General features: G+C 43.5%; 1 protein-coding gene and 1 long non-coding RNA gene across 5 annotated transcripts in view; one reads left to right on the top strand and one right to left on the bottom strand.

The window, feature by feature from the left end:
- The first annotated feature begins 9,225 nt into the window (after positions 1-9,225).
- LOC106575619 (uncharacterized) lies at positions 9,226-12,981 on the top strand. Its single transcript, XR_001321812.3, has 2 exons — positions 9,226-9,418; positions 12,061-12,981. It is a non-coding gene; the product is annotated as an uncharacterized LOC106575619 (long non-coding RNA).
- Positions 12,911-26,146, bottom strand: part of LOC106575616 (lysine-specific demethylase 6A) — a 52,807-nt gene continuing 39,571 nt past the window's right edge. For 2 of the 4 annotated variants that reach the window (XM_045699152.2, XM_045699151.2), the window contains 9 exons: positions 23,979-24,121; positions 23,812-23,886; positions 23,560-23,708; positions 22,913-23,027; positions 22,189-22,376; positions 21,857-21,998; positions 20,149-20,275; positions 14,985-15,161; positions 12,911-14,776 (listed from right to left, as the gene is read on the bottom strand). In XM_045699152.2, the coding sequence (XP_045555108.1) occupies positions 14,750-14,776; positions 14,985-15,161; positions 20,149-20,275; positions 21,857-21,998; positions 22,189-22,376; positions 22,913-23,027; positions 23,560-23,708; positions 23,812-23,886; positions 23,979-24,121 (1,143 nt within the window). In that variant the 3' untranslated portion in view covers positions 12,911-14,749. The remainder of the gene's footprint in view (positions 14,777-14,984; positions 15,162-20,148; positions 20,276-21,856; positions 21,999-22,188; positions 22,377-22,912; positions 23,028-23,559; positions 23,709-23,811; positions 23,887-23,978; positions 24,122-26,146) is intronic. The other 2 variants (XM_014152229.3, XM_014152228.3) reach the window with 1 other exon arrangement.

A 26,146-nucleotide genomic window follows, 5' to 3' on the forward strand; every position in this document is an offset into this window, starting at 1 on the left:
CACTTCCGACCCATAGCCTATTGGTGTGCGGTCCATAAAAGAAAACCCTCGAGGCGCAGGGCAGGCAGGCTAAAGATATAGACGGGGAATAGGCACGAGGAGATGAGAGGATATTGGTAAGACATCATGAGGTAGCCTTGGCTACATTCTCGATAATGCACTTATTACGCATTTGTAAGAACTTTCCTGTCCACTTTCTCCTGGTTGCTTCTTGAAAACAGAAGTCAGTTTGTTTCTCAATGTTTTCCCAGATCGGCAACAACTCGACGTGGACCGTTCAACACATGCAGTCACAAAAGGTAGGCTGGTTGAAGGGATAAACAATTTTCTTTAGCTTAGGGGTTGAGCTACTTTAGTGGCGAGAATAATGGCTAGATTTTCTGAAATCTGGTTGTTCTGAAAATAATGTTATATAATGTTTGCTTGCAGGGCAAAATAGAATGCCACATTCCAATGCGCTTATCACGTTTGTTTATTCTGTAAATTAAACTGATGAAAGTTGTAAGAGTATTCTACTTTATCATTAAAGTTGTTAAGGCAATGCTATAACGAAGCTATAGAGGCTACTGCAGAATTTTGGGGCAAGTTGTGGTCCCGTGTGTGTGGTAGCGCAACAAAGTGTGTGGTCTCGCGGCTTGGCGCAGCCAGGGTCTCACGGTCGGACGAAGTTGGCTCCAGATCACTGGAATGCGCCTAGCGTTTTGATCTCTTTAATAAACACAACGGTCGCTCATATACTAAATGACACTTGTCTATTTTAACATAGAACCGTGAACCAACCATAATGTTAAACGAAACGGGTTTTGGAAAGGTTTCTGTAGTTAGCTGTGGGTTTTTTGCCTTTTGGAGGAGAGAATGGACAGCCTGGTTTCATAGACTAGACGTAACATATCAACACTCAAGTCAGAATATGTTAAGTTTGAACATATTAACACTCAAATTAGTATATGTTAAGTTTGGTATGGTTATATAAGATAGATTACTTAATGCAAAAATGAAAGGAGGGTGGTATAACAAAGGTTGCGTTCGAATCTCATCACGGGTGTCTAGCAACAAAGGTTGTGTGTTCGAATCTCATCACGGACAACTTTAGCAATTTAGCTAATTAGCAATTACTTTGCAACTACTTAGCATGTTAGCTAACCCTAAGCCTTTAACCTAACTCCTAACCTTAAAGGAAAGAGTCACCCATTTCTGAGTGATGTTCTATCCATTCCTGGGGTCATTTCATGTTTTCATGTGTATCTGAGCTATTGCCATTCAAGCAGGCAGAAATTAGGCCGGTATGACGTAACATTGTGATAAAGCTGCTCTCACAACACTGGAAGTTAATAGGAATACAACTTTTGGATTGCGAAAACGTCTTAACGTACATGTCCGATTTCGATACAGGTCGATGTCAACGCGGGAGATTGTCTTCTCTTGAATGAGCCTTTGCAGTATTCCTACCTTGAGAATGTGTAATTTAACAGAGGGTCCACCACATTGTCTGCCTCTTCAGTCCAGGGTGCATTGCATGGTGCCATTGCATGGCCATTGTGAATGTCAGACTCCACTCTGTGAGGCACATCAATCTGCAGGTTGAACATGGTGAGATTGTAGTCTCCAAAGTTGATAGTGCAGTTTGTTTAGACTATTTTACAGCCAGCTAGCTACTTCACATGCTGATATTGACTTTGGTATTATTGTGTGTAGCTACGTCTGATAGCTAGCCAGCCAGCAAAAAGAGAGGATTGCATTGTGGGTTTTGTAGTTGACTTGAGCTGCAACAGATTTCCACAATGATTTTCACATGCTGCTACCAACCTTATTATAACGATAAAAATAAAAATGTGTTCACAAAAAACATTGTTCTCACATATAAGTGTTATTTAGCACTGTAAATTATAGGAATTAGTGGTTTTGGTGGATTTTTCTTTTAACCCTAACTTTAACCCATAGCCTAGTTAACGTTAGCCACAACAAATTGGAATTCGTAACATATCATACGAATTGTAAATCATAACATATACGAAATGGATGATGGACATCCACAAATTAATACATATCATACTAATTTGAGCATCTCGGATGTTCGTTTACTATGTTACATCTACCCCTGAGTCTAGGTTGGAGGGGTGGTATGTGAGGAGAGGGGGAATTCTTGTGTGTTTTGGAATGCGATTACCCAGGGGAGAACCCATGACTGAAAAGAGGGAGAGAAGGGGCCAGAAGGAAGAATGAGGCAAGTTCTGAAAGGACTACACACATTCCTCGGCTTCCTCATTAGTTCTAAACGGCATTTGGGTTGCTGGCATGTTGTTTCGTCTTCACATGATACTGTCTATGCTGATGGATCTGCTGACTGACCAGTGTCCAAGGGAAAGTAGTCAGATGATGAAGACTAACTAGGCTACTAGCACTGTCACCAATTTTACACCAAAACTACTGTTTCTTTCACTCAAAGGTCAGTCTTTTAAAGAAATAGAAAAAAGCACATGATTATGCTACCCACTAGTGGTTCTGGGGGGGGGGGGGGGGGGGGGGGCAGTGCCCCTGTGACAACAATTTTGGACCCCCTTGTGGCCCCCCTAAATGTGGAGTATGAAATAATTTTTACATAACTAATTTTTGCTATCGTTCTTTTTTTACATCCGTTATTAGACAGAAAATGCAAGTAAATTGTTGAATGATTATGAACATGGTCTTTTGCCTGCTAATGCCTGCAATGCAGTGAAGAAAATGACATGACAACAATAACGTCTAATGTAACTGGCCCCCTAACAGTACAACTGGCCCCAGCTTGGCCCCCCCAGTTGAAATGGTCTAGAACCGCCACTGATGCTACCACCAGCACATTTCTTTGTTTGCACTGCAACATTGTAGATATAGCCCGAGCCTAATGCAAAATGCTGTCACAGTTATAGGTTACTTTGGATTTCCGGCATGTTTTTTTCCAATCCTTTCCAACAGGTAGAGAGTATGGTAGGCTACTGAGCTACAGGTGTAGGTTATTCATTTGACCAGTTTCTCACAACAGGAAAATAATCCTGCAGCAACAGGAAATGTAAATTACTGTGTGGATTATAATTAAAGGATATGTTTGTAGGTGTTGATACAAACTTTAGAAGTATTTTTAAACCGTGAATACACTACATGTTTGCATTTCCTGTGGCAACAGGGTGGTCAAATTAAGATCTTACACCTGTATAATGGTTTTCGCTAAGGGTCAAAATACCTGACAATGGAATCTCCAAAATATCCCAACTATCCACTGTCATAAAGAAGGTAGACAAAATTGACATTTATCAAAGAATATTGACAGTTAGCCTATGCTCAGTGGTGTAAAGTACTTAAGTAGTACTTTAAAGCATTTCTACTTAAGTTGTTTTTTGGGGTATCGGTACTTAACTATTTATATTTTTAACAACTTTTACTTCACTACATTCCTAATGAAAAATAATGTACTTTTTACTCCATACATTTTCCCTGACACCCAAAAGTACTGGTTACATTCTGAATGCTTAGCAGGATGGGAAAATGGTCCAATTCACTCACTTATCAAGAGAACATCCCAGGTCATCTCTAGTGCCTCTGATCTGGCGGACTCACTAAACACAAATACTTTGTTTGTAAATTATGTCTGAGTGTTGAAGTGTGCCTCTGGCTGACCGTAAGTGTAAAAAACAAGAAAATCATGCCATTTGGTTAATATAAGGAATTTGAAATTATATAATTGAAAGTATATTTTAGCAATTACATTTACTTTTGATACTTAAGTATATTTTAAACCAAATACTTTCAGACTTTTACTCAAGTGGTATTTTACTGGGTGACTTACTTTTACTTGAGTCATTTTCTATTAAGGTATCTTTACTTTTACTCAAGTATGACAGTTAGTGGTTAGAGCGTTGGGCCAGTAACCGGAAGGTTGCTGGATCGAATCCCTGAGCTGACAAGGTAAAAATCTGCCATTCTGCCCCTGAACAAGGCAGTCAACCAACTGTTCCCCGGGCGCCGAAGACGTGGATGTCGATTAAGGCAGCCCCCCGCACCACTCTGGTGGAAGACACATTTCAGTTGAATATGTTGTTGGACAACTGACTAGGTATCCCCCTTTCCAATTGGGTACTTTTTCCACCACTGCCTACGCTTCCCCAAATATTTCAAGTAGATAAATGCGGAAATGAAAATATGAGACACATAATAGATGTCAGTATTGAATATAATAGTGTAGCATCAAAGGCAGAAGTCTACCAGAGTTTACTATGGTTAGAGCAGTAATGGCATTGCTGGATTAGCATAAAACCATCTGAGATTGTTCACTCTTCGACGCCTGCCTACAAAAGCAATCGCCCACTCACAAATGACAATTATTCCAATGAGCAACCCGATCCTGAAGTGGGATTCTATCAGCTCCCAGCACCCACATCAGATTGGAATGACTAGTCTACCACACATTCCTCAACATTTCATGTTGCAATGAAAAGAGGAGAACTTGTGGTGCATTTGGTGTGTGTGTGTGTGTGTGTGTAGACTTGTGTTACAGGTAGTGATGTGCAGGCTGCAGTATCCCCTGTACTGTAGGTGTGTTTGTCAGACGTTTGAGGTGGATGACTTGTGTGAGAGGACTAGTGAGTGTCCATGTGGGCAGTGTTTTACTGTTTCCCTCCCCATAGGAGCAGTGTTTTACTGTTTCCCTCCCCATAGGAGCAGTGTTTTACTGTTTCCCTCCCCATAGGGCAGTGTTTAACTGTTTCCCTCCCCATAGGAGCAGTGTTTTACTGTTTCCCTCCCCATAGGGGCAGTGTTTTACTGTTTCCCTCCCCATAGGAGCAGTGTTTTACTGTTTCCCTCCCCATAGGGCAGTGTTTAACTGTTTCCCTCCCCATAGGGCAGTGTTTTACTGTTTCCCTCCCCATAGGAGCAGTGTTTTACTGTTTCCCTCCCCATAGGGCAGTGTTTAACTGTTTCCCTCCCCATAGGAGCAGTGTTTTACTGTTTCCCTCCCCATAGGAGCAGTGTTTTACTGTTTCCCTCCCCATAGGAGCAGTGTTTTACTGTTTCCCTCCCCATAGGGCAGTGTTTTACTGTTTCCCTCCCCGTAGGGGCAGTGTTTTACTGTTTCCCTCCCCATAGGGCAGTGTTTTACTGTTTCCCTCCCCATAGGGGCAGTGTTTTACTGTTTCCCTCCCCATAGGGCAGTGTTTTACTGTTTCCCTCCCCATAGGGCAGTGTTTTACTGTTTCCCTCCCCATAGGGCAGTGTTTTACTGTTTACCTCCCCATAGGAGCAGTGTTTTTACTGTTTCCCTCCCCATAGGAGCAGTGTTTTACTGTTTCCCTCCCCATAGGAGCAGTGTTTTACTGTTTCCCTCCCCATAGGGCAGTGTTTTACTGTTTCCCTCCCCATAGGGGCAGTGTTTAACTGTTTCCCTCCCCATAGGAGCAGTGTTTTACTGTGTTTTACTGTTTTACTGTGTTTTACTGTTTCCCTCCCCATAGGAGCAGTGTTTTACTGTTTCCCTCCCCATAGGAGCAGTGTTTTACTGTTTCCCTCCCCATAGGGCAGTGTTTTACTGTTTCCCTCCCCATAGGGCAGTGTTTTACTGTTTCCCTCCCCATAGGGCAGTGTTTTACTGTTTACCTCCCCATAGGAGCAGTGTTTTTACTGTTTCCCTCCCCATAGGAGCAGTGTTTTACTGTTTCCCTCCCCATAGGAGCAGTGTTTTACTGTTTCCCTCCCCATAGGGCAGTGTTTTACTGTTTCCCTCCCCATAGGGGCAGTGTTTAACTGTTTCCCTCCCCATAGGAGCAGTGTTTTACTGTTTCCCTCCCCATAGGGCAGTGTTTAACTGTTTCCCTCCCCATAGGGCAGTGTTTTACTGTTTCCCTCCCCATAGGAGCAGTGTTTTACTGTTTCCCTCCCCATAGGGCAGTGTTTAACTGTTTCCCTCCCCATAGGAGCAGTGTTTTACTGTTTCCCTCCCCATAGGAGCAGTGTTTTACTGTTTCCCTCCCCATAGGAGCAGTGTTTTACTGTTTCCCTCCCCATAGGGCAGTGTTTTACTGTTTCCCTCCCCATAGGGGCAGTGTTTTACTGTTTCCCTCCCCATAGGAGCAGTGTTTTACTGTTTCCCTCCCCATAGGGCAGTGTTTAACTGTTTCCCTCCCCATAGCGGCAGTGTTTTACTGTTTCCCTCCCCATAGGGGCAGTGTTTTACTGTTTCCCTCCCCATAGGAGCAGTGTTTTACTGTTTCCCTCCCCATAGGAGCAGTGTTTAACTGTTTCCCTCCCCATAGGGGCAGTGTTTAACTGTTTCCCTCACCATAGGAGCAGTGTTTTACTGTTTCCCTCCCCATAGGGGCAGTGTTTTACTGTTTCCCTCCCCATAGGGGCAGTGTTTTACTGTTTCCCTCCCCATAGGAGCAGTGTTTAACTGTTTCCCTCCCCATAGGAGCAGTGTTTTACTGTTTCCCTCCCCATAGGGGCAGTGTTTTACTGTTTCCCTCCCCATAGGGGCAGTGTTTTACTGTTTCCCTCCCCATAGGGGCAGTGTTTTACTGTTTCCCTCCCCATAGGAGCAGTGTTTTACTGTTTCCCTCCCCATAGGGGCAGTGTTTTACTGTTTCCCTCCCCATAGGGGCAGTGTTTTACTGTTTCCCTCCCCATAGGGGCAGTGTTTTACTGTTTCCCTCCCCATAGGAGCAGTGTTTAACTGTTTCCATCCCCATAGGAGCAGTGTTTTACTGTTTCCCTCCCCATAGGGGCAGTGTTTTACTGTTTCCCTCCCCATAGGAGCAGTGTTTTACTGTTTCCCTCCCCATAGGGGCAGTGTTTTACTGTTTCCCTCCCCATAGGGGCAGTGTTTTACTGTTTCCCTCCCCATAGGGGCAGTGTTTTACTGTTTCCCTCCCCATAGGGGCAGTGTTTAACTGTTTCCATCCCCATAGGAGCAGTGTTTTACTGTTTCCCTCCCCATAGGGGCAGTGTTTTACTGTTTCCCTCCCCATAGGAGCAGTGTTTTACTGTTTCCCTCCCCATAGGAGCAGTGTTTTACTGTTTCCCTCCCCATAGGGGCAGTGTTTTACTGTTTCCCTCCCCATAGGAGCAGTGTTTTACTGTTTCCCTCCCCATAGGAGCAGTGTTTTACTGTTTCCCTCCCCATAGGGGCAGTGTTTTACTGTTTCCCTCCCCATAGGAGCAGTGTTTTACTGTTTCCCTCCCCATAGGAGCAGTGTTTTACTGTTTCCCCCCCATAGGAGCAGTGTTTTACTGTTTCCCTCCCCATAGGGCAGTGTTTTACTGTTTCCCTCCCCATAGGAGCAGTGTTTTACTGTTTCCCTCCCCATAGGAGCAGTGTTTTACTGTTTCCCTCCCCATAGGGCAGTGTTTAACTGTTTCCCTCCCCATAGGGGCAGTGTTTTACTGTTTCCCTCCCCATAGGAGCAGTGTTTTACTGTTTCCCTCCCCATAGGGGCAGTGTTTTACTGTTTCCCTCCCCATAGGGGCAGTGTTTAACTGTTTCCCTCCCCATAGGGCAGTGTTTAACTGTTTCCCTCCCCATAGGAGCAGTGTTTTACTGTTTCCCTCCCCATAGGGGCAGTGTTTTACTGTTTCCCTCCCCATAGGGGCAGTGTTTTACTGTTTCCCTCCCCATAGGGCAGTGTTTTACTGTTTCCCTCCCCATAGGAGCAGTGTTTTACTGTTTCCCTCCCCATAGGAGCAGTGTTTTACTGTTTCCCCCCCATAGGAGCAGTGTTTTACTGTTTCCCTCCCCATAGGAGCAGTGTTTTACTGTTTCCCTCCCCATAGGGGCAGTGTTTTACTTTTAAAAATCCATCTCTACACACACACACACATAACTCCTCCACTCCTCCACTTTGAACAGCCAAGTACCCTTGGCTCCAGGTTTCCATGGCAACATACTGCAGAAACGCAGCACAGGAAGAACCAATGGAAAACCGCCACTCGGTCACCTGATGGCCAAACAAATTTTGACAGAACTACTGTAGATGAATTGTATTCATTTATTTGATTAAAACACTGACACAATGAAGGATCAAGAGTCAGATGCAACACAATATGATTGCTCTGTACTTGAGATCATGGCACTGTCTCTGGGTCAGTTGCTACACGGAAAACCAACTCCCCTAGTTTTCTCAATGAGTGTCCTCTTCCAAGCCTCCCCATTCACAAATATGTCAGAGTTACTTGCGCCTCCGGACCAGTCATTGGCCAGACTGAGAATGCCCAGCCCCCTAATGCCACCGGCTCCTTTTAAAGAAGTCTGCCATCTCCATGTCACACTGCGTCACTGAGTGACTTAATGTCACACATGCATACTGAAGTATGTGGATTCATTGAGAGATAAAAGACGGAGAAATCTAGGATAGGAGAAGTACACGATGGACACAGGTGAGAAAAGAGCCAAAGAACAGACAAGTAGGAAGAAATAGAGAACACTGGGCCCTGCCTCAAGACTGGCACATCTAAAGCTCATTACCTATTGAACACACTGGAATGCTGTTTCACATGGAATCTCTCTCTCTTTCTTCCCCACTCTCTGCCCCCTCTCTCTCTCTCTTTCTTCCCCTCCCCCTCTCTCTGCCCCCTCTCTCTTTCTTCTTTCCCATCCTCCTCTCTCTGCCCCCTCTCTTTCTTCCTTCCCCTCCCCCTCTCTCTGCCCTTCTCTCTTTCTTCTTTCCCCTCCCCCTCTCTCCCCCTCTCTTCTTTCCCCTCCCCCTCTCTCTGCCCCCTCTCTCTCTCTTCCTTCCCCTCCCCCTCTCTCTGCCCCCTCTTTCTTCTTTCCCTCCCCCTCTCTCTCCCCTCTCTCTCTTTCTTCTTTCCCCTCCCCCTCCCTCTGACCCCTCTCTCTTTCTTCCTTCCCCTCCCCCTCTCTCTGACCCCTCTCTCGTTCTTCCTTCCCCTCCCCCTCTCTCTGACCCCTCTCTCTTTCTTCCTTCCCCTCCCCCTCTCTCTGCCCCCTCTCTTTCTTCCTTCCCCTCCCCCTCTCTCTGCCCCTCTCTCTTTCTTCTTTCCCCTCCCCCTCTCTCCCCCTCTCTTCTTTCCCCTCCCCCTCTCTCTGCCCCCTCTCTCTCTCTTCCTTCCCCTCCCCCTCTCTCTGCCCCCTCTTTCTTCTTTCCCTCCCCCTCCCTCTCCCCTCTCTCTCTTTCTTCTTTCCCCTCCCCCTCTCTCTGCCCCCTCTCTCTTTCTTCCTTCCCCTCCCCCTCTCTCTGACCCCTCTCTCTCTCTTTCTTCCCCTCCCCCTCTCTCTGACCCCTCTCTCGTTCTTTGCAGAGGAAAGAAAGGTGACAAGGAAAAGAGCTGCCACTGAGAGAAAGAAGAGAAGCGGGAGAGTGAGTGTGTGAATTGTGAAGCTGGACTGGAAGAGATGCCAGGAGCCCTGGGTCTGGGAATCACACACACATCAAACACAGTGAGTACAAAACCTGTTGGGGCGAGTGTGTGTCATCGTGGTTATGTATCCGTCAGATGTTTTACTAGTTGTACAGGTCTCTCTCATGTGTGCAGCAGTGTGTGTGTGCATGTGGTTGTAATTCTGTTGTTATGTATGGTAATGTTTAGGGCTTAGTGTCACTTGTACACCCTCTGAGCATATGGCTGTGTTATGAATGAATGGACTTGGCCTCTGGAGGAACAGTGTGTGCCATGTTCTATAGGACCCTGACTTTATCAATGGGCTACATGAGAGAGACCTGGCATTGGCTGGGGACAGGAGCCAATCAAAATACAGCATGTTAATTGTAGAAGTCAGGATGAATGAATGAGTCAGAGATGATGAAGGTGAGTGTGTGGGTGTGCATGTGCATGTGCAAAGAGAGTTGTTCGACTGACCCCAGCTCACACACTGAACCAGTTGGTTGATTGCAGGCCCATAGCTGTGAGAAACCCATCGGGACAATGAACAGGGCTAAAATTAGCAGTCAAGGCCACAGAGAGGAAACAGGAAGGAAACGAAGAGGGGGAGGGAGGGAGAAACGGGGGCCATTAAGGGCAAAGCTCACACTTACCCCTGCAGAAAGGTTGCCTCTCTCTTCAAATACCTCTCACATCGGGGAGAGAGAGAGGGAGAGAGAGAGGGGGGAGTGAAATGGGCCATGACCGTTGGTTAGTGCTCACATGGTGGTGGAAAGACATATTCAGTGTTATGAGTTCTGCTAACTCTTTAACATCTTATCATGTCCCGCTAGTTTCCTGTCTACCTGATAGCAGACAAGCCATGAAGTCTCCTCTGTTTCTCACCTGCTGCCCCTACCTTTCCCCCCAGTCTCTAGGACAAGGGCAAGTCTAGGAGAATTCAATCACCATGGGTAGTAGGAACCTAGCCATAGACTGCGTTTGCACAACTGGTTGTAAATGGAACTAGCATTTAAAGCCTTCATTCTAAGAAGCCTGCGAGTCACATGATCCATCTCATGGTGAACTTGACTCTTCATTTAATGCTCTATTCAATCAGATCCGCTTTGCCCGACATCTGCATAGGGGTTGTTTTGGCGGTGGTGGAGCTGTGTTAGAGCTGGCAAATCCACAAGCGGCTCCTGGCATTATACCAGAAGCGGACATTGCCATTGGCTGAACGGAGTCGCATTAACAGAAATCCCATGCAGCCTTCTTTACAAGTTCAAACACCGGATTGTGTATTACGTTGAATGATTTTTCAATTTGAGTGTAATTATTTCTATATAGCCTAAATGTTCTCATTCTGAATTTCTAACGCGTGGGTGTGGCTTCGTGACAATTATCACAAGAGCAGCTGCTTTGAGGGCTCCAACCCAGTTCCACTTCCAACACTGCCAAAACATCTGCTATGCGGGTGTCTGCTATCGCTGTTTAACACTTGATCTGATTGAATCTAGGCCTTGGTGTTGTCTGCTCTGTCCATTATAGCTAGACAGGTCTGAGGGGAAAACAGAGAAGTCAGTGGATAGCAGTTAAATTGTCTTGACATTTCAAGGTCATTTCAGATTGAGCCAACATCTGCAGCGTTTACCATGAATTGTCGGCACTGCTCTGCCGGCGCGATCGGATTGAATCCTAGCCTATGTCACAAGTGATAGTCCCTCAACACACAAACACACACACCTGACTGTTTAGTGTCTCCATACCCATATATGGCAGTTGACCACCCAATTCCCTTACCTGGGCCTCAAGATTTCAACCAAAGGGATACAGTAATAGAGGGGGCCACCCCATAGAGGTAGATAGAGGACTCATCATGGATATAACCCGTTTTAGCATAGACATTGCCATCATCCACCATTTTAAAGTAGTCTAGTAGTAAACTGGGTGGGGATTCCTATGGGTTGTAACCTCAATGGCGCTACCCAAGCTGTCACAGATGCTATAATGGTACAGATATAAAGATGACTCCTCTATCAATCTCTATGGGCCAGCCAGGTTCAGTGGCGTCATGGAAAAGTGCTTTGTCACTCTAGTGACTAGTCTACTTAACTGCACCTGGATCAGTGTCATAATGATTAAATCAGCAGTTCAGAGCAGAAACGTCTAGGGCAGGGGTACTCAACTCTTACCCTACGAGGTCTGGAGGATTCTGGTTGTCTGTTCTACCTGAATCAGTCCCTGATTAGAGGGGAACAATGCAGTGGAACTGGCTTCGAGGTCCAGAGTTGAATTTGAGGGGTCTGGGGCATCATATTGTATAATCTCCCTCCTAGTGCGACCTATAACATGTGTAAAATTCACTCAGACACCATCACATACAGCCACACTGCACAAACACAGGTGGGGGAGGGGCTAAATAAAATGGTTTATCACCAACACCTGGGGATTGGGGTTAGGTTAAGGTGGGGTAGAACTTTGCTCCTCTGTTTGACTTTCTCTTCAACCCAAGGCCACCAGATTCCCTTTGATCTTCTATTTCCACGTCACAACAGGCTGATTAAAGGAGAATCAATCTCCCTCCAACTAGAAGTCCTCAGTATAATAATAAAACAAGAACCATTAACCTGGAAGAGATGTGGTCAACTGAGCATGTCAATAACTGCATTTTAACATCAGTTCTATGCAACTGACCTCTCTTCTCTGTTCACTGTATAGGTATGAAGCTGCCTAGACGTGATGACAGCGCTGCTATACAGACTGGCCTTGCAGAAAAACTCCCCTCTTTGCCCAGTCAGGATTACTTACTGCAAGGGTCTTAACCAGCAGTACTCCATCTCAGAGGCTAAAAACAGACACGGAGAAACCCTTAACAAGGCCTTATTAGATTACTAGTGATCCTCAGCTGGATGTGTTTAAATGAGTCACAAGCTCCCAGGTATTCAGTGACAAGAGACGGCGGTCTTTGCTTGGACTGTGCCAAGCAAGGTTGGCCATTTTTGGGTCCTTGTGGACGGATGGGCAGACGTGTCGGTGTCTGTCAGCTGCTCAGTAGTCAGTGTAGATCCTGTGGGGCAGTCAGCAGCTACATCTGGCTACTGGGTCGCTGATGGCTGCCGTGTTCTTCATGTCTCAAATATTGTGATTATGATTTAGTATATGTTGTATTCTAAATGTACATACAGCCATCTTTACTTCAGTTTGCTGGTAGGTTGTTGACCTGGCATACAGTGTAGAATTCTGTGTGGGTGATTCTACAGCTACATTGTCTGCTGGGTTTTAGGCCCTACTCAAATAATCACTCACTTAATCTCACGGTAAGTATTTTCTCCCAATTCAGAGACCGTGTGACAATGCTTTTTCATCAAATAAATACAAGTTATAAAAGCAGAGTTGTGATTTCTAATGAGGTCCGCTGTATTTGGATTGTTTTTTTTTGTCTAGAAAGAACAATATTTCACCGTGGCCTTGAAATGTACATTGTCTTAGAAGTTGCAGCACAAAACAATTCATTATTTCTGCAGACATACTGTACGCACACACTGGTGAAAGTAATTACATTCATGGATTATTTGACAATTGTGTTTAATGACTCATCATAAAACATTCTTCAAAACAATAAAACAATTTTAAATGTCAGTTTCTGTACAACGCTTGCTAAGCAGTTTTATTTATATATAGAAAATGTACGAGGAGTTGTGTTAAAATGACAAAACTCCTTCAAATTTAATGGCAGGTACTCTGGAAAAAAATAACAGCATTCCATCAACAAATATTTTCAAGCAATAAATATGTATTTATAAATAGTGTAAATTTACATCAAGATTAGAAACATAACAAAAATCACAAATCAAACTTTATTCCTTAAAAGGAGAAGTTAGCTCTTTTTTTATTAACAACCAAATCTGTATTTTGATATAAATGGCATGTTATTGAAGTCCACACTTCTATGCGATTTCACTTGTTTGAGAAACTTAACACAACCAGCTAATTATTTGGGGCCCCTGAAAAAACATGATGCAGGTCTTTGAAATTGTGTCATTCCGCAATGCTATATTCCATTTGTGTGTCTCAAGACGTTTCCCATATCCAGCCGTTTCATTCTCCGTGTAGACTGCTGCTACAGGTAACTGCCAAAATAAAGGAAACGCCAACATAAAGCGTCTTAATAGGGTGTTGGGACAACAAGAGCTGCCAGAACAGCTTCAATGCAACTTGGCATAGATTCAACAAGCGTCTGGAACTTCCTGTGTGGAAGCACCTGCTTTCAATATACTTTGTATCCCTCATTTACGCAAGTGTTTTGGCTGTGACCTGTAGAATGGACAGAGGTATCGCTTGAGTCGCAACAAAATGGAATATTAACGTTGCGGATAAAGTTCAGAATGACAACGTCATCTGTACACTATCTAAAGACATGCATCACTACTGAGAGCATTTCCGTTTCAAAAAGGACATATTTGGGTGTTTTTGGAGCCTTTGTTCATTTTTCAGAGCCCACATACTGCACAACGGGGATGAAGGAATTCAATCGCTGGTTGCGGTAAGTTTCTCAAATCGCTATAAAAACTGTCTGGACCCTTCAATAACATGCCATTTACATCAAAAATATATTTGGTTGTAAAAAAAAAAGCTAAATTCTCCTTTAGGTCAATGTGCAACCCATTTTTCTTTGTGACTTGGCTATTGATTTTCCCCAACATTTCTCTTTTTTTTTTAAACCTAATAAACAACCAAAAACTGAACGTCATAGCTCCAAAATAACAAAGATAAAACATAAAAGCTGTAAAAAATAAAAAAAAGGATAATCACCTAAACTCTTCACATTACAATTTTTTTGTAGATTTTGCCATCCAAAGAGTCTTAAAATTACTATCTACCATAGAAAAAGACCAGTTAGGCTAGTGCTCCTTAGAGGGAAGGAAAACACCTGGAGAATTCAGGAAAACAAAGGGATCACATCTCAGCCTGTTAACAGAATAATAAAAATAAAAAAAGAGAACAGGTTGTCCAGTCAGTAGTCTTTTAGGGTGGTGTTGCCAGTTGTGACGGATACAATATCTACAAAACATCTTCACTCAATAATAATTCCCGCCCCTTTCCCAAATGTTTTTGGATTAAGTCCTCCATTAAAAAGAGCTGAACCATTGTTACGAGGGGGGGAGTCCTGTGTTGGGAAGTGCGCTCTCTGGCGCCCCCCAGGGGGAAGAGGGGGGTTGACACGGCGCACTTGACAGGTTGCATAGACACACGCAGCCGCTGCTGCCTCCAGCCGTCGCTGTGGAGAACAGCCATACGGGGAGACTGTCTCGACTTTCCTGAATATCAGAAATGGTCCATTTTTCCTTTGAAATGAAAGTTCCTGTAATGCTTGGTCGCCCCACAGAAGCCAAAGGGATGTCTAATGTCAAGATGAAGATGAATGCAGAGGGGCCTGGCGAGAAAGAGGGGGAGAGTTCAATACCGATTCAACGCATGAAACAGGAAAAGGTATTTTATAGAATTCCATTTATTGAAATGCACATGGAACTCACACGACAAACACTGGCCAATATACCAATCAAATGAGGAAGTAGTCCTTTAATAGGATCTCTATGTACAACCCAACAATGTCAATAGAGCCAAATCAAAGTGTGACTTACTAGTGTGAACTGGTCGTAGACCTGCATGAGATCATCCATCCGGTGTTTCTCTACAACCACAAAGTTGTCCAGCTCGGCGCTGCCTTTCCGGGCACAGTCCTGACAGTGAACCACGTACTGCTTCTGCTTCCTGGAGAGGAGCTCGCTCCGCACAAACAGCAGGTTAAACACCTCCACCTGGAACACAGTCAACCAACACGTCAGTAACTAGGGATGGGCATGCGTAATAGAGTAGTGGACCTGAGGTGAAAACTCCATCTTGAAGCTGTTCAGTCATATCCCTGTAAGCCGGGGGAGGGTTCTACTGAGCTGTAGGGAATTGGTTTAAGGTCATACCAAGGACCATCTAGCTATTTCATTTAGAATTTTAACACACCTTGAAGTAGAATTAACATACATACTACCGTTCAACAGTTTGGGGTCACTTAAATTCCCATTAAAATATACATGAAATGAGTTGCAAAATGAATAGGAAATAGTCAAGATGTTGACAAGGTTATACATTTTACATTTGTCATTTAGCAGACGCTCTTATCCAGAGCGACTTACAGTAGTGAATGCATACATACAATTTTTTCCCCCCGTACTGGCCCCCCGTGGTAATCGAACCCACAACCCTGGCGTTGCAAACACCATGCTCTACCAACTGAGCCACAGGGAAGGCTGTGTTATACATTTTTAATTGAAGTAACTGTCTTTCAAACTTTGCTTTCGTCAAAGAACCCTCCATTTGCAGACCTTTGTCATTCTAGTTGTCAATTTGTTGAGGTAATCTGAAGAGATATCAGCCCATGCTTCCTGAAGCACTTCCCACAAGTTAGATTGGCTTGATGGGCACTTCTTACGTACCATACGGTCAAGCTGCTCCCACAACAGCTCAATAGCGTTGAGATCCGGTGACTTTGCTGGCTACACCATTATAGACAGAATACCAGCTGACTGCTTCTTCCCTAAATTGTTCTTGCATAGTTTGGAGCTGTGCTTTAGGTCCCGTCCTGTTGTAGGAGGAAATTGTCTCCAATTAAGTGCCGTCCACAGGGTATGGCATTGCAAAATGGAGTGAGTCTTCCTTCTTCAAGATCCCTTTAACCCTGTTCAAATCCTTACCACCACCAAAGCACCCCCAGACCATCAGTTTGCCTCCACCATGCTTGAGATGGCGTCAAGCACTCCTACAGCATCTTCATGTTTTCTGCGTCTCACGAATGTTCTTCTTTGTGATCCGAACACCTCAAAATTTAATTTGTCTGTCCATAACACTTTTTCCAATCTTCGTGTGTCCAGTGTGTGTTCTTTTGCCCATCTTAATATTTTCGTTTTATTGGCTAGTCTGAGATCTGGCTTTTTCTTTGCTACTCTGCCTAGAAGGCCAGCATCCCGGAGTCACCTCTTCACTGTTGACATTGAGACTGGTGTTTTGCGGGTACTATTTAATGAAGCTGCCAGTTGAGGACTTGTGAAGCACTCCTCTTTCTATTCTGGTTAGAACCAGTTTGCGCTGTTCTGTGAAGGGAGTAGTACATAGCGTTGTACGATATCTTCAGTTTCTTGGCAATTTCTCGCATGGAATAACCTTCATTTCTCAGAACAAGAATAGACTGACGAGTTTCAGAAGTTCTTTGTTTCTGCCCATTTTGAGCCTGTAATTGAACCCACAAATGCTGATGCTCCAGCTACTCAACTAGTCTAAAGGCGGCCAGTTCTATTGCTTCTTTAATCAGAACAACAGTTTTCAGCTGTGTTAACACAAATGCAAAAAGGGTTTCCTAATGATCAATTAGCCTTTAAAAAATGATCAACTTGGATTAGCTAACAACGTGCCATTGGAACACAGGAGTGATGGTTGCTGATAATGGGCCTCTGTACGCCTATGTAGATATTCCATGAAATTAAAAAAAAAAAAAGTAGTTTCCAGCTACAATAGTCATTTACAACATTAATAATGTCTACACTATTTCTGATCAATTTGATATTATTTTAAAAGGGCAATTTTGTTTTGCTTTTCTTTCAAAAACATGGACCTTTCTTAGTGACCCCGGTAGTGTGAGAGGGCGATAGATATATAGCCCATACAAACACAATGAATAACAGATTCACTACATGGAACAGTTCCCAAAAATAAACCCAATGAAGTTTGTTCTGTAGTGTCTGTCCTATATCTGAGAGATAAGATCAGTCAACAAAATATTTTTGTTTTTTTACATATATTTAAACCCTTATTTTTGGCACTAAACTGTCTCCATATATACTTCCATTCATTTTTTCAACTGGTGCACCTTCAGACGAGTCTTGTGAGGCCTGTGGAGCAAAACCTTTCCACAGAGGGGTCATATTAGTGTGTAGCCCAAACTGATGGGCTACAGACAGAAGTTGGCATAATCGGCTGTACAGACTTCAGACGAGTCAAGATGCTTTTGGGTTCCTAAAAGCAAAATGGAGAACACCATGTTCGTGAGTCTTATCTTTCCATATAGGGGCTGTGTCCCGCAAACAAAAATGTGCTTAAGGTTAGGCATAAGGTTAACAGTGTGGTTAGGGATAAAGGTTTAAAATAAGAGATTTTATGAAACTAAAATTGTTGAAACAGGCTGACTTTGACTATGTGGCTGTGGTAACTAACATTAATGACAACCCTACCTTGCAAACTGCTAGCGGCATTCAGAATTGGTTATTCAACGTTGTTCCACACTAAAAACATGACTTTGATAAAGACATTTATCAGAATCACTAAGCCTAGGCCTATTCACGAAACTGATGTCCTGGCCATAATTCATCCCCATGCAGTGTTCAATGGAGAACTGTTAACCCATTAAAAATATTCCAAAGAACAGGCATAATAACTAAATAGAACTTCTGTATATCCAAAAGGTTTGGGTCTGTAACCCTGAACTGGCCAAATTGAGCCCCGTTTAAAATGATCCCTGAGAATAACTGTTCCAGACGCAAGATGCAATTCACACTATTCTATGTTATTCTGTTAAATTACATATTTTTTTAACAATAAAATACACATGGCCAAACAAGTCATTTCGTCAAATTTCTGCCCTGCTTGGGCTGCGCCGGTCAACTGTAAGTGCTGTTATTGTGAAGTGGAAACATTTTGGAGCAACAACGGCTCCGCTGCGAAGTGGTAGGCCACACAAGCTCAGAACGGGACCGCCGTGTGCTGAAGCGCGTAAAAATTGTCTGTTGCCGGTTGCAACACTAACTACCAACTTCCAAATGGCCTCTGGAAGCTACATTAGCACAACAACTGTTCATCTGGAGCTTCATGAAATGGATTTCCATGGCTGAGGAGATGCACACAAGCCTAAGTTGACCATGCGCAATGCCAAGCGTCGGCTGGAGTGGTGTAAAGCTAGCCGCCATTGGACTCTGGAGCAATGGAAACGCGTTCTGTGGAGTGATGAATCACGCTTCACCATCTGGCAGTCTGACGGATAAATCTGGGTTTGTCGAATGCCAGGAGAACACTACCTGCCCGAATGCATAGTGCCAACTGTAAAGTTTGGTGGCGGAGGAATAATGGTCTGGGGTTGTTTTTCATGGTTCGGGCTAGGCCCCTTAGTTCAAGTGAAGGGAAATCTTAATGCTACAACATAGTGACATTCTAGATGATTCTATGCTTCCAACTTTGTGGCAACAGTTTGGGGAAGGCCCTTTCCTGTTTCAACATGACAACGCCCCCGTGCACAAAGCAAGGTCCATACAGAAATGGTTGGTCGAGATCGGTGTGGAAGAACTTGATAGGCCTGCACAGAGCCCTGACCTCAACCCAATCGAACACCTTTGGGATTAATTGGAACACCAACTGCGACCCAGGCCCAATCGCCTGACCTCACTGAGGCTCGCGGCTGAGTGGAAGCAACTCCATATTAATGCCCATGATTTTGGAACGAGATAGGCGATGAGCAGGCGTCCACATACTTTTGGTCATGTAGTGTAGGTGTCTTGACTTTGATAAGCGCGCGGGAAAGAAGAGTCTTGTCTGCCAAATTAACAAAACAAGGTTATGCCATTCTACAAGCAAGCGCCACATTGCTGAGGTTACTACTTTTTTGAGGACTGTTCCACGATATAATATAACCTGTTGATATTACAGTTAACAAACTCATCTTAAATGGCACTTTTTTTTTTTTTCATTCACTGAATAAATATAAGGCAATTTAGCAATTAGGATTCGTTATCTGTAATGCTTATGATATTAGGCATTGTCGTTCACAAATAGATAAATGTGCTTTTTTTTCTCCATTTGAGTACTAAAAAAAAATATGAACAGTCAAAACATGTAAAATGCCCATTCCTATCTGTAATACAATCAACCAACGCGCACACACACACACACACACACACCAGTAACAGTCAACCAACACAGACACTCAAGTCAGAAACTGTCATTTACTCAGTCGTCAACACATAATCCTGTCAGTTACTCATATGATAGTCATGGACTGTAGTCAATTACTCAGTCGTCAACACATAATCCTGTCAGTTACTCATATGATAGTCATGGACTGTAGTCAATTACTCAGTCGTCAACACATAATCCTGTCAATTACTCATATGATAGTCATGGACTGTAGTCATTTACTCAGTCGTCAACACATAATCCTGTCAGTTATTCATATGATAGTCATGGACTGTAGTCAATTACTCAGTCGTCAACACATAATCCTGTCAGTTACTCATATGATAGTCATGGACTGTAGTCAATTACTCAGTCGTCAACACATAATCCTGTCAATTACTCATATGATAGTCATGGACTGTAGTCAATTACTCAGTCGTCAACACATAATCCTGTCAGTTACTCATATGATAGTCATGGACTGTAGTCATTTACTCAGTCGTCAACACATAATCCTGTCAGTTACTCATATGATAGTCATGGACTGTAGTCATTTACTCAGTCGTCAACACATAATCCTGTCAGTTACTCATATGATAGTCATGGACTGTAGTCAATTACTCAGTCGTCAACACATAATCCTGTCAGTTACTCATATGATAGTCATGGACTGTAGTCATTTACTCAGTCGTCAACCGGAACATTACTGTCAGTTACTCAAAACAAACCTATCAATACTGACAATGTAATGACTGTGTGGGGTAGCAGCTTGGGTAAGGGACTAGGGGTTGAAATGGGCCGGAGCCCCTGACGTACCTCACAGATGGTGCAGTAGTGCGCAGGCTCATCCCTGTTCCTGCTCTGCAGTACTGTCTCCTTCCCTGCTGCGGCTAGAGCCTCCTTCACCGACTGACACTGCTTCAGCGTCCTCAGCAGGCAGTACCTACAGCAAACACACCATCACATTAAAAGAAACTCAGACACCTACACATTTTAAGGTTACGTTTTCCAGCAGCCACATCATCAAAATGCACGTCATCATCCAATCTGAAGCCCTGTCACTCCAGGGATGCAAACTGCTGAGGGCATAAAAAGGTCACTTTTTTTTGGTTGCGCTGAGACATGCAAAAATATCCCTGCTAAGGGGAAATGCAGGTTTTAACTAATTAAACAACAAAATAACATGATCAGTCTCTGTGTAAAATAAAAAGTAGTTAATGTGAACCTAACTCAGAGCAAAATAACGTAAGGAAAGCAATCCAGTGTTATTTGTTGCCTAGACTTTACTGCAAATGACACTCGAAGTCTTGAGGGAAAAAAACAATACACTAATATTGCAGTTAGCCATGACAGCCTTTATAATAGAACGCTTGTGACCACACACACACACACACACACACACCTAAATATTGCACGAGGGGAAAAAACTATGTAGAAATAGAATGAAACAGGCATTCTATTTTTGCTCTAAAATAGTGGCCAGTCTAGTAGACGTCGATCAAGTGCACATTTGTACAAAGATAACGTTCACTGAGTAAAAAATGTAATATTCCCCACTCACACAAAAGTTTTACTGTCAAGTTCAACACAACAAAAGCAATATCTTTGGGCTACACTGCACGTTATTACATTGTACACTTTCTGCCTGTGGACATCTGTTGTACAATGTGCCAGCAGAGCATGATACCCTTTGTTGACATAATTGATCTCTTTCAGGCAGAGAGTACACCTGGCATACCTCTTTTTATCCACTGCAAGGAGTCATATACCAGTTAATACTATAGCGAATTGGTTAGGTTACTAACGTTAGCTCATCTGATGTTGTAACGTTATCTAGCTAGCTATCGGACTTCATTAGGCAGCAAATTTTCAAAACAAACTCAATTATTTGATCAGTTAAGTTGTTGCTCAACATTTTTCTGGCTAGCTAACAGAGAATTCGATCCAGCTACCACAGCAAGATATTTAATCATGCTTACAATTCTTGATCCACCACACTTTCTCCCTCACCTCAAAAACTTTCCAAATACCAGTTGTGTTTCGGTTGCAGCTCATGAAGTACGCTTCATCACCTTCTCACCCCGTCTCCGTGGTCAAACTTCTCACCTGCCTCTTCGTTATCGTTCAGGGATGCGCTACTGTAACTGGCAAACTGCCTTTGCACCCTACTGCTGTCTTTCCAGAGCGCGCACTGATTCTGTAACTAGCAAATTGATCATCTCTTCAGTCGCGTGCTGTGCTGCATTCTGTTGTTATGTGAATGATTGGCTGAGCCTTGGATACAGCCAGTATTGCGCCTATCGCACATCACTTGTTCGCTTACAGCCAGTAGTGATCCAAAGTGCCCCCCCCCCTCTCATCGGATCTACACGAATCACATAGGTCACCTATTTGGCCGAGAGGAAACTAGTTTGCATCCCTGTGTCACTCTCCACCCCTCATGGCAGACTGGACACACAGTTCTAACATGTGGCAGGAGAGATGCTCACAGGGTGAAACTAAACTGTAAAAGATGGTGACTTACTTGATCATCTGGAAGAGCTTGTGGTCAGACACCTTGATGTTGCGGGCCATGTTCCAGGAGAGGTGCACCATGGGTACATGGGACTTGACGCTCTGGAGCTTGTTCCACTCGTAACGCTCCACGGCCAGCTTGTACTGGTGGGCTGTGGATGTTGTGAAATTAATTACAACACTTAACAGGTCCAGAAACAGCTGACAAACTGATTCTGGAGTCAACTATCACTTCAAGAGATAATATCCATGTATGAAATTCTATTCATAAATGTATTTTTTTAATTACTAAGTGTTTTACAGTAACCGAAGGAGCAAGCAAAAGCTGCATCAGAGGCTTACCACTGAGGGGTCCTACGTTCCAGGCGATGTTGTTGCACCAGCCGATGGCCTGGACCCAGTGGACGGTGCCTGTGTTGAGCCACACCAGGTCCCCCGGCCGCTGGATGAACCGGTAGACAGGCACATCTGCCTCATACAGGTCCTCCAGGTTGGGCCACCACGAACCCATCAGGAAGTTGATGTTGTTTCTGATGGAGAGCGAGGGGGAGGAAAAGAGCGAGGGGGAGGAAAAGAGCGAGGGGGAGGAAAAGAGCGAGGGGAAGTATTTATTTTCAGTCTTTTCTCATTTCTGTAAGAGATGTGGAATTAGGACTCGTATTAAAGACCATCTAATTTCAGTCTTTTCTGTCTTCTGGGCCATTCCTTTGTCTGTGTTTAAAATCAGACTAGTTTTGTTGTGGAAGGCCAGAGAGAAGAGATGGGTTAGTTAGATCTCCCTTGTTTCATTAATGCCCTCATTCCTGGATTCAATTCAGCTCCTTTCCTTCCTTTCACTCAATATCTCTCTGAATCACTCCCTTTTCATTCAGACAGTTTGTTCTTCGTGTTCAAAGCGAGGCACAAAAGAAGCCGATCCTCACCTTGACACCCCATCTGACGTCGTTCCTTCTTTTGTATATATCCTTTTCTCTGCTGTTCTCGCAGACCCCCCCCACACATTTCTCATTCACTGACAACATCACTATTGTATAATCACTAGCCTCTATGGTTGTTAGGTCCTTACTTTTCACAGAAGTTGCTCATCACTCCCCAGTAGGGTTCTGGCACAGCAAACCACTCACAGTCCCCAGGGCCGATGTTGATGTTGACAGAGCAGAAGTTATTGTGTTCCTGATGACCTGGACCACAGAGATAAAGCAAGACCGAGTTAGAACTGTATTATGTAACTTTTTGGGCGCCCCCCCCCCACCAAAAAAATAATAAATCACATAGAAATGTTATTTATAGATCTGTCATTCTCATTGAAAGCAAGTCTAGAACGCACTAGATCTGTTATGTGATACATTTCCATGCTTTCCATTCTTAACTTTAGTTTTTGCCTCTTTCGGTTTTGTACACCAGCTTTAAAACAGCTGAAAATACAATATTCTTGGTTACGGAAAATATATTTCACAGCGGTTTAATGATTCTCTACACTGTACTTGCTTGTCTTGGCACAAAGTGAATTAGGCAAACTATTAGAATTTCAACCAGGAAATGGTAGAGGGATTTCTGCATAGTGCATCTTTAACAGTCTGTCTTTGTAAGTAATATATAAAAAAGCACTAGAAGCCACAACAGCTTGTCCTATAAAATTGAATCGCAGTACCGTGCCCTTGCCTAATATGTACAGTGTGTGTGTGCGCGCGTGCGTATAATGTGTCCATCTACCTGGTATTCTGCTGCCGGGGACCTTCATGTAGAGCTGGACAGTGTTCATGCCCAGGATGGTGTGTCCTACGTGGCTGAGCAGATTGCCAGCAGACACCACCCTGGCGAACGCAGGCAGCTTACTCAGCTCCTGCAGCTGTAGCTTCCACCTGGGGGACAAGGAGAAAGGGGGTGTGTTCAGAGGAGGCAATGTGGTTTAGCAAAATTTTCTAACGTGTGACCAATGCCATGTCTGACCACACAAACACGTACTTTCTTTCGTCCGACACGTCGATGTTGGTCCCAAATTTGATGTGCTTTAGGGGACCCCTCCTTTTGCGTGCCGCACTGAACACAGCAGGAAGAAATGATGATTAGAAAAGGTTCAACGGTTGTGAATATATCAGTGAGAAATCCTGACAGGTGTGTGTGTTGCTCACCTCTCTGCTGATGCTGGCTCAGTGTCTGAGGGCTCCTTCAACGCCTTCTTCTCATTCTCCTCCTGAGAGTAAAGAGGATCCCATTCAAAAAGACACCGAGCATTGGGAAACAGGTCTGTGTGTGGGTCAGGGTTTCCGTTAGCCTACAATTGCCGATGAAAAGCCGATGAATAAAACAGTCGCCGGCCAAAATAAATCCCATTACAAAATATTGCCATTTATTTTGATGGAAATACATTTTAACATACTTATCGGTCTGTAGATTATTTGAATAATTTAGTGGAATTAAATTGTCGTGTGGAAGGAAATTTGCAACACAAACATGGAAGAGAGTGAACATGACATAGAGCACGGAGACACAGAGCTCGTACCTAAAAGAGGGTCACCGGTGGTTGCATGGACGTGGTTAGGGTATGAAAAGTCTGACATGGACCAGAAAACCGTCCAACGCAAAATATGCCGCAGGACGGTCGCAAGAATCATGTGAAACAGTACAGAGAGAGTCTATTTCTAAATTGAATTTACAGAAAATGTGCTATATCGTGATATGTATTGTTATCGGAATATGACATTTTGGCCATATTGCCCAGCCCTAATACACGCAATACTATAAAACAATGTTACCAAATGACAGGGATTAATGGTACATTTACTACTGGTGATGGCATATCACTGCAGAGAATGCCAAGACTGTGCACAGCTGTCAAGGCAAAGGGTGGTTACTTAGAAGAATCTCAAATATATTTTGATTTGTTTAACACTTTTTTGGTTACCAAATGATTCCATGTGTGAAAAACCCTTAAATGAGTAGGTGTTGCCAAACTTTTGACTGGTACTGTATGTAATGGGGAATTGATAAAACATTTATTTTAAATATTCATACAATGAAAGCGTAAGATTTGGCGGGAAACAGTCGAGTCATTCTGGAGAGCGACTCGCCTCTATCTTTGCCACACACCCCTCCCCTTCTTCTTGTCTAAACATTAATTTTACTCAACACACATTATCTTCATATTTGAGATGTTTTTTTCTACTGACAGCCACAACTCAGATAGGCTCACGCGTTGCCCACATTACGGGCTTCCCGAATAGGTGATTTGTGATTTGAAACAATCAGATATTTTTGTCAAAATAAGCTAATGATCCTCAATCCCTCTGTGGCCAAGTAATGCTTTCTGGTGAAGTATTTAGAATGACTACAGACAGGTGTAATTATTACATCTACTTCCCTATTGGACCCACCACTATGCCATCTATCTACTGTTCTATTGGTTTTCAGATCAACTTTCTTTAGTTGTCCAGAAGCCAAGGCACCATCCTAGTCATATTAACCTGTTAGGGCTAGGGGGCAGTATTTGCACGGCTGGATAATTTTTTTTACCCGATTTAATCTGGTTACTAATCCTACCCAGTAACTAGAATATGCATATACTTATTATATATGGATAGAAAACACCCTAAAGTTTCTAAAACTGTTTGAATGGTGTCTGTGAGTATAACAGAACTCATTTGGCAGGCAAAACCCTGAGACAGATTCTGACAGGAAGTGGATACCTGATGTGTTGTATTACCTTTAAACCTATGCCATTGAAAAACACAGGGGCTGAGGAATATTTTGGCACTTCCTATTGCTTCCACTAGATGTCACCAGCCTTTACAAAGTGTTTTGAGTCTTCTGGAGGGAGATCTGACCGAACAAGAGCCATGGAACGATGATGGCCCATTAGACACCTGGCGAGCGAGTTCATGTTGGGTACCCTCGTTCCAATACGTTATAAAAGAGAATGCATTCGTCCACCTTGAATATTATTCATGTTCTGGTTAAAAAAGGCCCTAATGATTTATGCTATACAACGTTTGACATGTTTGAACGAACGTAAATATATTTTTCCCCCTCGTTCATGAAGTGAAGTCCAGCGGGCTTAGATCATGTGCTAACAAGACTGAGATTTTTGGACATAAATGATGAGCTTTTTTGAACAAAACTACATTCGTTATGGACCTGTGATACCTGGAAGTGACATCTGATGAAGAGAATCAAAGGTAATGGATTATTTACATAGTATTTTCGATTTTAGATCTTCCCAACATGGCGGCTAGTCTGTATCGCAACGCGTATTTTTCTGGGCGCAGTGCTCAGATTATTGCAAAGTGTGATTTCCCAGTAA

This window comes from Salmo salar, chromosome 17 (genome assembly GCF_965601325.2).
Source record: "Salmo salar chromosome 17, fSalSal1, whole genome shotgun sequence".
NCBI lineage: Eukaryota > Metazoa > Chordata > Actinopteri > Salmoniformes > Salmonidae > Salmo > Salmo salar.